We start from the raw sequence: 9,975 nt of genomic DNA, 5'->3' as shown, positions 1-9,975 counted from the left end.
TGTTCTTCCACCTCTAACCCTTCCCATACGTCTGTCTTTATCATCCACTGCAGTGTCGTACCTACTTCAGGGCTCACTCCTCCAAACGCATAACGCAGTCGCAGTTCCAGGAAGCCAATAATGATGGAGGGGGGGGTGTGTGCTGTGTCTTCAGAGTAAAATCTTTCCCGGGGAAGGAATGCACACACAGAGCTCTGTCAGCAAACAAAAAGAAGGGAAAGGAAAAGCAGAGAAGAAATGGTGATTGATTCCTACAGCTCTTACGCTAACTGAAATGAGTCAACTTATCTTATGCTGTTAGATCCTCTACCCACATCAGCAGCATTGCTTCAGGGGGCTCTCTGGATCTCAACAGATGGACACCAAAGATCACAATTATTCTTTTCTTATGTTAATATAACTCGGCACAGAAACAAATCAAAAAAAAGTATAAACTGTCTGTTTATTTTTTAAGTCAGGATAATAAAGAGTCTTTAAAATTTCACAGAGAAGGGTACGTATCCCACGTAGAAAACTCAGTCTTGCAGTTCCCATTAATTTTAATGTGATTTGTACAGTCAGTTCGTGAACGCCAAAAATACCTCTCACAGTGAAACACATACATGACCCTGTTGTTTTATTGCATCCTTTGATGATCAAGTTTGTGTATTTTGCCCTTTGTAGACAATACACATCCTAAAATCTTGTTTACAGTTCCCTGTTAGTATTACAGTGACTGACCACATTTTAAGATCATATGCAAATCTGTAGATTTTGTTTTCCTGCCCCTATCTGTATAGTTATTTGCACTGATGAGATCTCCCCCCTGAGTCTTCTCTTCTCCAGGCTGCAGACCCGGCTCTCTCAGCCTCTCCAGGCCAGCTGGAGGCCAGTCACTAGTGATACGTGCACCACAGGGGCTGATACTGGGACCACTACTATACAACACCTTCATTAATGACAAGGATGATGAGACAAGGGTGCACCCTCAGCAGCTTTGCAGATAATCCATGGCTCTATGGGCTCCCAGGCTCACCAGTGCTACCAAATTATTCATCTAGGACCCTACAGAAAGTCTGAAATACAGCCAGGAACTTACCCTAGTTGTCTTGGCATTGGGCTAGCATCGTGGCATTGAACCAGCCTTCAGAGGCCTGGCTCCAGGATAACGACAGCATTAGTGGGAAGTGTTTGTCCAAATCACTTACTGCTATTCTCAATCTCAAGTCCCATCTGTAAGTAGAACTTGTCTGGGAATATTTTATGCAGAATTTCTCCAAAAAAGCACAAAATTCAGAAGCAGGCCAGAACTTTGACATGCATTACTGGAAATTATCTCAATTTCTAATACAGTTTTGCGTTTGGATAGGAATTTCCCCAAAACTGCACTCTGTTTGAATTAAGGGGTTTGGTTCTGCCATTTAGACTGGGGTATTTTTTTATTATTGTTTCAAGTAGATGCCTATTAATTATATCAATTATTGACCTATATGTTGTATTAATTATTGTTAAAATTGATAACAGAGAAAATCACATCCTAACTCCCCTCCTCCTTTTTTTTGCATTTTGCTACATTATTCTCCTTAGCCTAGGAGCCCCAGTAACAGCTGGGGAGCAGAGTGCTTGCCACTGAGTGCTCTGGCAATATAAACTGCTAGAGATTTTATTCTTTTTTTTAATAAGATGGTTCCGTATCCACTTTTTCTGCAAGAATTCAGTTCCTGAAAAAAATTCCCTGAAAGCAAAAGAGAGTATCAGCTCCTGTTGTAACAATATGATCACACACATCAGTCAAAAAGACCTTGAAGAGAGCCCTTGGCTTTCCTTGAGGTGAGAAGTACCAGATGTGCCACCAGGCTGTCAGCATCACCTGTCTCGGGCAGAGCGGGTTGCCCACAGATTCTGAGCTGTCTGTGTGGCTCTCAGTGATGAAATCACTGAACTGGAATAAGCCAGGTAGCCGTTTCTGACAGCAGAATTTCAACAACTGCCAGGCTCTTTCAAACTGAAAAGCAAAGAGCAAAACTAGCATCATCACATCAGATACTATTTTGTGAGAGAAGTGTGTGTCTTTGAAGCAGCGGCAGCCTGGGAAGGGTACATGAAATTCTTTATTTCACAAAGCTGTTGGAACAATACAGTTTTTCTCAAATCCAGCTATAGAAATGAATTTGAAATACTCTTCTTCTCAGATCCACGATCTTGTTATTGGATTCATGTAATCAGATCCCTGTTGCATATGAAGGGTGATGGCCTGCACCTAGAAAAATATTTGGGCACCTAAAGCAGAGCTTAGGCACTGAAGCTTTGCCAACCCCCTACACCATGAAGCCACGTCACTGGTCTCAGACACGCTCTCAGATTGCTGTGCCATTCTGTGTACATGTGCATTTCCTTCTGGCCCTTTTGGGAAGCAGAAAGCCTCTGGCATTTGTCACAGTGGTGATCCTCAAACACTTCTTAATTCAAAACATGTTACTCAGAGGTTGGCATTGGTGGAAGGGTACATAGGTAAGGAAGAAGAAACACTAATTATTTACACAGCCCAACAAGACTCAAGAACCTGAATAAATTAACCAGGCTCCTAAAATTACTCTGTGGTCAATGGCTGCTTCAGAGCCAATATAGACCAGGACCCTTAAGACTGGACTTAACCCTTTGGTGGAGCCTCACTCTTTTCTTCAGCTGTATGGGAAACTGTCTTCCCAGGTTTGACAAATAATTAGTGACTAGAGTTTTGCAATACAAATAACCTTACGATCCCCTTTCTGAAGGAGGAGGGAGCTGGGGCAAATGGACTGCTCAGGACCGTTGCTCATATCCAAGTCTGATAGGTATTGTGAACTGGACCTCTTTGGTTTTCAATTAAATACGAAATATTTTTAGTTGCAGGCTAACAGTAGCAGTTTCCTTCTACTTTTTTTTTTCCTGGGAATGTTGCAAATAACAAAAAAAGCATCTTTTTTATTGTGCTGTTGTGTTGTTATGCTTCTGACTCTCTGTCATGTTTTGATCTTTTCCTTTGTTCCTTTGCTTAGATCTTTTAAGTAAATATCTGACTTAGCCATCCAGCCACACAGTAGGCTTTTTCTCCACATGAGCCATAGTCTCTGCTGGATACCCCATTAAAGTCATTTTTATTACACTGCTTGCTTCCAAAAAACTCTTGCAGGGCTGGTCATAAACAGAATGTGTGTAGGAGAGTCTACACGGTATATTAATTCTCATCACACATCTTATGCATTTCACATGTCTTTAAAAAGTTGCTCTAAACTCAACAAAATTGTCTGAATCTACCTGAAAGAGGGTGTAAAAAAATGTGTTTTACATCTTGCAAGGAGCAGTCAATATTCCATGTACAGGGATGTGCATATAGTTCACTTAGGCACTTCCAATGCACCACTGTGCACTACTGACCCAGAACTATTCCATCTTTGCTACGTTTATCTTTATAATGACACTTTTCTATCCTGGGAGTATTATGTGTCCCCTACAGATAGGAAGGGGGCCAGTAAAGAGAGACTGAAGTTCATAGCTGCTGGTCTAAAGACTGCCTTTAGATGCTGGGAGATCCCAGGCTTGGCATTTCCCACTGGCTGGGAAGAGTCTGTCAAAGGCATCAAATTATTAAGAAAAGTTAAGCTTGGGAATCTACATGAAAACTGAGTTGAATGAGCAGGTCTCCAACGATCTTCCCGAACATTTCTAGGAAGAGCGTGCAAATAAATAGAACAAAATAATGTTCTAGTGCAAGCTGTGTGGTTTCCTCCTGCAGGAGCTCTTACCAACATGAAAGCCAGCATCTCCCTGAATTCCTCTTGCGTAATTATGGCTTCACATTACATTTGTTTTCCTGATGATTTAGGAATGAGCTCCAATACACACAGACTGCATCCGATTTCACTTGCTGAGGTACATCCCACATCCCAGTTGTCTATACTGGATTGCCATTGGAACGTGATGTGGCTCCAGTCCGGTTTGGGTTTCTTTTCCACCAAAGGGTGGGTATGGGAGCAGAGGAGAAGGGCCAGAAGGGTATGGACGTAGGCTCAGGTCTTGCTCCAGTAGGTGTCAGGATGCAGGTAAAGTGCACTCCTGGAGCTGAGGACTTTGAGGTAATTTTCATCTGATGAACTAGATGTAGGTAGCCACACACTCCCTGTAGAGGTAGTTGACCCAATGTTTTTCCAGGCACACCATCACTCCTTTGGGAATTGAATACATCTATCCTTGCTGTCACTGGCACAGATACCGTATGGAAGGGCACTTTTCCACCTTCACAATCCTATTTATGGAAACATGGAGTTGTAAAGATACTGGCTGTTCACTTGGGTCAGATTAGCCCACGTGCACGACACAAGGTGATGGAAAAGAAAGGTGGCTTCTAGCATCCCCTGTTACTGCTCATATAACAAGCCATGGCCACACGCATACTAACTCTGAAATTTCTCTGTTTTTACAGCTGATGATCAAGAAAAGCCATGCGGGAGCTGTCACAGGGGGCAGCATTTGAGAACTCAAACCAGAGGCTCATTTAGCCTACAGAGCACCAGACCAGGTGGTCAAACCATGACAAAACATGTTTTGAGAGCTGACGGGAGACATCATATTATGCTAACTCAACTCTTTAGGTAAGTACCAATCAACTTCTGCAGTCAAAAAAGGACCATAAAGCAGATCCATTTCCTTAGCCAAGGGCAAATAGTACTTTTCACTGCAGACCTGTGGGGTACCCGAGTGTGCAAGCTGTTCCGTTGCTGGCAAGGTTGTATTTTGATGTAAGCATTACATAGTGTTTTTCTTGTCATTTAGAGATAACACACATAGCTGACCATTGTGGATTGATTTAGAAACTTGATCAGACAATCAGGCAGCTTGCATTTCCTCAGTAAAAAGGAAGGTTTGCTGTCTATCTGTCCAGCATCACTGGCTCTTGTTGCACAGCCCACTGCATGATGAGTGTAAGGTAGCTCTTGCTGCTAGTTTCCATTTCTATGTTTTTCCCAGATAAAAGGACAAAATCATTAAACACTGGCTGGCCATTTCGTTTCACATGAGCAAAGATGATGTCACAGTATGCTGGTTTCTAAATAAAAGTTTAATGATTTGACAATTGGCAAGAAAAAGAGCAGGCACTTTTAGGTTATATACTCGTACACACAAGAAACAACTTTATTTCTCGTAATAGATGATGAGCAGCATGGGTCTGTGGCTGCCAAAGCGAGCGTACCCCTGAGTGCTGACCTCTGCTAACCTCACCTGGCTATTTCACAAAGCCATCATCATCAAGGCAGCAAGTACCATACCTGTACTCCCACATCACGGGGAACCATGCGGCCGCATTTCCCTCTCCCCTGTCTCACAGCCTCTTGCTCAGAGATGGAGGGAAATCATTAGGAAGCTGGTAAAATTCAGAGCTTTCATCCTGCTTATGTTGTTAAAATTGAAATACTACTTCAGATAATTTTGAAGTGGTATAAAAAATTATTACCAGTAAGTTACTCATATACCCTACCCACAGATTTGCTTGCTCACCTGAACCTGAAAACTAAAGTCTCTGAAAATGGCTACCTAAACAGTACTTTCATGTTCCCATGTTAATGCCAAGGTAATTTGCAAATAATCTTTTTAATACTGTAAATAATGCTTCCTAATATAGTAAAAGGCCTATGAGTTGGTTTTGCTTCTTAAGTTTTAATTTTTGCCCTAAAAATGTCGGGATTATGCAATCTTTTTCTTGCTGTTTTTAAGGAACATTTCTCTAGACAAACTTTAAATATTCGCAGCGAATGTTAAGATCAAAGGGGAAAGATACCAGTCCTTCAACAAAAGTCTTTTCACTCCAAGATAGTAATTAACCAATAAAGTTAAACATGTAAATTATTATCGTTGTTGTTGTTGTAACAGTTAACAAAACCAAGTCCTACAGCCTAAAGAAGCTTTTCCTCGTCTCCACTCACCCTCCTGGCTCTTAAGACAACCTTTGGACTTTTTTTTCTTTTTTTTCTCTGGAAAGAAATAGATCCCCATACTTCCATCATAACAATCAGATTAAATAAAAGCCTTTCAGTATTACTAAAAAGCAAAAATAGCCAGAGATCATTTTTCCATCTCTTTTTCAAGCCATCTTTAGGAAGTGAGATAAAAATTTGTCATCCTGTGAAATGCCTAGTCTTTCCTGTTGGTGCTTTCTTCCCTCTCCCAGGTCTTCTCTTGAAATCAGGAAAGGGAGGTGGAAGAACTAGGAGCACCCATGGACAGCAAGTCACACCACAGCTGAGGCTTTTTATACAGGAAGGTGTGTTACCGTAAAAACTTCACTCTAACATTTATTATGGAGCATAATATCATCTATAATAATATATAATAATCTAATATATAATGTATAGTGTATAGTGTATAATATTAGGGTAATATATGATGCAATGGCATCCACTGGTGGTGTGTGGTGGGAGAACCAAGACAAAGCCCCATTACGTGATGTCCACATAAAAACCTCTCCGCACGTGTCTGAGATAACATGGGGGGATGTCCTCAGCACTGCTCTCTGCCGCGCCTCAGCACCCTCCTCCTCGCCTGGCCTCACCTGCAGAGCCTGCTCCTGCCCCATCCCTCAGCTCCCTACTCCCACCCCTCCACAACCACCAGCACTCCCAAGCCCCCCAAGCTTTTTGGCCAGGCCACTCTGAGGGGCATGCTGTACTCAAGGGCCTTATTTTCAAGCTCGAGCGCTTCTGCAGAGCGCAGCTTATCGTGGCGTCAGCACCAGCCGCGTGCAAGCACAGTTTTGCTCCCCCATCCCCGTCCTCCCCCATCACCCCCCGCAGCGCGGAGACTTCGCGGGACGTTCAGCCTGGGGTCCTGTGGCTCCAGAAAGATGTCCCCCAAGTGACTGCGCTGCAGGGGCAGGCGGCAGAAACAGATGAACGCTTGACCCGCCAGGCTGCAAGAGCCGAGTGTCTCTCATGGACAGAAAGCAGGTGCAGCCACGGACACACTCTGAAGATGCAGCAAGGTGGCTGCAGGGCAGCAGGGGCAACCGGCCCCGTGCCCTCAGGGGCGCGCAGCGCCCAGCGCTCCCCCCCGGCCGCAGTCGGGGCGCTGCCCGAGCAGCAGGCGAGGCGGGGCGAGCGGCTCGGCCCCCGGGGGCGGGGGGCGGTCCGACCCCCCGGCCCCGCCGCCGCCCCCCGGCTGCGCTGCCGCTGCGGGCGCTGGCGCGGCGGCGGGCGGATGGCGGCGGAGCTGGGAGCGGGGCTGCGCATCTTCCGCGATGTGAGTACGCGGCGCCCTTGGTACGACCCCCTCCCTCCAGCACAGGCAGCAACTGCAAGCCGGGGGGAGGGGGTGGGGGTGGGGGCGTCTTTTTTTTATGTTTTGCCTTTTTTCCTTGTCTCTCCGCTGCTTTTTTTTTTTTTTCCTTTGCCTACCCCCCCCCCCCCCCCCCCCTTTTTTTTTCTTCTGGAGCCACGATTACCTCCGTGGGGTGTAAGGGGGTGTAAGCCCCGCGAGACTGTGGGTCTTTCCCCTTTCCTTTTCATTTCCCTTTCCCTGTTCCCTTCCCCCTTCCTTTTTTTTTTTTTTTCCCCCAAAAAATGTTTTTACCATTTAAAATGTTAATGAGGGGAATGAGTTTGCTTCTGATGGCATGCATGCATGAGGAGAGCAGGTTAGCAGTTGGGGGTGGTTAGGAGAGGTGCTGGGTGAAAACACTGTTTGGATTTTTATTACTTTTAACTTTTTTCCGGGCTTTTCACTGAAGAGTTTCTCACCCTGCAAAAGTTTTTTCCCAAACTGTGCAGGCTCCCTCCCATCCCATTAGACCCTGACAGCTTTGAGGTTCCCAGGGTTGATGTGCAGAGCAACCCTGAGACCCTCTGCCCTTTGAGATAGAGGCCAGCGAGGTGCTGCCCTGTGCACCCGGCCGGCCTGCCCTTCAGGGATGCTGTGCTAGAGCATCACCAAGGTCTCAGCATCTCACAACATGCAGCTGGGAAGATTTTTGTCTAAATTTGCCCAGTACAGAGTGTTTCTTTGGCCCATGGCAAGTCCTGATGAAAGGCAGGCTCCCACCCAAAGATGTCCAAAGTATCCCCTGTCCTTGGTGAGACCTACGAAACTTTAGACCAATTCTGCTCCCAACTCTGATCTACTTCAGGCCAAATACTGGGGTTAGTCCACAGTATCAGCTGGAAATGACATGTTCTGTATTAAAGGATCCTTCATCTAGATGTTTCCTTGTATGTGCCCAGATTAACTTCCCTAACCTTTTCCTCAAATGATTTCAAGCAGCCCTCATCCACTTCTCTCCTGATTTCTCTAGCCTCCATGAGAAATCATTTAAATTAGACTCTTTGTTTACTTTTATTATTATTGTTCAAGTGTGTAATGCAAGTGCAGCTTTTTTGTCTTGTAAATACCACTTGTAAGAGAAACAGGACAATTACAGGCACACGTCACAAAGACAGGAGAGAAACCTAAGTTGCTAGGAAAGAGTTAAAAAACATGGAATGGAGCCAACTCTCCAGTTCAGCTCAGCACACTGGGTTGGGAAACTGTACATGGTCAGAATATCTGATAAACTGAAAACATTTAATTTCACCCAAAGGTTTAAAAAAAAAAAAAAAAGGAAAAGAAAATCAAATGAAAATCTCTTGTTTAATTTTCAGCAATTTCTTAAACCAGTGTCAGGTTCATATTTATAGAAAAGCAGGTGCCTTTCGCAAAACTGGTGAAGAGGAGGGAGGGGGCTGCTGCCGTACTTCTGCACTTACATCTGGAGGAAAACCTTAAATTCAAACCTAGTCTCTGCCTGCTTCAAAGCAGGGACAGGACCCGGGGGGCCCTTCCTGTGAGAGTACACCCATGTCATAGGTATTTGGGGGTGTGCAGCCCTGTGATTACCACTCAGTGAAGCACCTCCACCTGCATGCACACTTAACTGTAGATTAGACCAGGCAGCAAGAGACAGGCGATAAGGCTGCACAGAAAGGGCAGGTGGTGAGGTCCTGGTCCCACTGGGGGACAGGCAGAGACCTGATTTCTCCTGCAACCTCCTCCCTAGTTTTGTATCAAAGTCCCTATCAGGTGTCCAAAGAACATTAACATTTCCTTAAGGGTTGGTGCTTTAAAAAAAATATTTAAAATTAATTATCCCACACTTTTAAGTAATAATAAAGACATAAAATTCATTAATTAATTTATTAATTAAAAAAAGGAAAAATTACTTACGCAGAAACTTCTGCCACCCTTGACCCATATTTGTGGGGCATTTCTAGTTGATTGAAACTCCGTTGCTGCAGCTGTCCTAGTCCTGTACATCCATAAGCCAAGTGTGAGAACCTAGCGCTCTTGCTCACAGAGAAGTCTTGAACAGGTGTGGGCTGCGTCACCTGGTGTGGCTGTAACACCTGTGTGGCTCTGCTTGGGCCCTTGCTACTTGCGGCCCAAGTCACTAGTTAATATAATATAATACAACATCTGTTAATATTGCTTGGGTTCACGCCGGGCGTATTTATCCCTTTGCTGAAGGACGTCTTGCTCTTTCCCATCAGACGTGCTTGTGCAGCGTGCCCGCAGCAGTCAGCTCAGCCCAGGCACCTGCAAGGTGAGCAGTGGGGTTTCAGCACTGGCCCCTTTGGTGTGCATCTACCTGGGGGCACCCACCGTTCCCTTTTATCAGGTGTAACTGGGCAGAAGAAAGCCATTAGATCTCAGAGCACTGTGTTTCTCCACCCTCCCCAAATTTCACAAATCTCTCCACTTCCAGCTGAAAATCTGCAAAACTTTGCGGCACGCTGGCTTTGCTATCTGTTAACACGTAGTTAGTAACTGCAGAGCAGGACCAAGTCCTACGGGCAGCACGGTGCTTGACAAGCAGGCTGATTTTTTCCTTCAGGTGACACAAAAAGGAAACGAGGCTGCTTGCCAGTGAGATAGGAGAAAGACGAACATTTCCCCAAAAATTCCAGCCAAACCTGCCAGGAATCTAGGAGTGTA

At 45.0% G+C, this 9,975-nt stretch overlaps 1 protein-coding gene across 2 annotated transcripts in view; it reads left to right on the top strand.

The window, feature by feature from the left end:
• The first annotated feature begins 7,141 nt into the window (after positions 1-7,141).
• Positions 7,142-9,975, top strand: part of NECAB1 (N-terminal EF-hand calcium binding protein 1) — a 66,679-nt gene continuing 63,845 nt past the window's right edge. For both annotated transcript variants that reach the window (XM_055706160.1, XM_055706159.1), the window contains exon 1: positions 7,142-7,251. In XM_055706160.1, the coding sequence (XP_055562135.1) occupies positions 7,210-7,251 (42 nt within the window). In that variant the 5' untranslated portion in view covers positions 7,142-7,209. The remainder of the gene's footprint in view (positions 7,252-9,975) is intronic.

The sequence above is a fragment of the Falco cherrug genome, chromosome 3 (assembly GCF_023634085.1).
Source record: "Falco cherrug isolate bFalChe1 chromosome 3, bFalChe1.pri, whole genome shotgun sequence".
In the NCBI taxonomy this organism is placed as follows: domain Eukaryota; kingdom Metazoa; phylum Chordata; class Aves; order Falconiformes; family Falconidae; genus Falco; species Falco cherrug.
The sequence above is the reverse complement of the archived record's forward strand: the minus strand, read 5'-3'. Positions and strand labels throughout refer to the sequence as shown.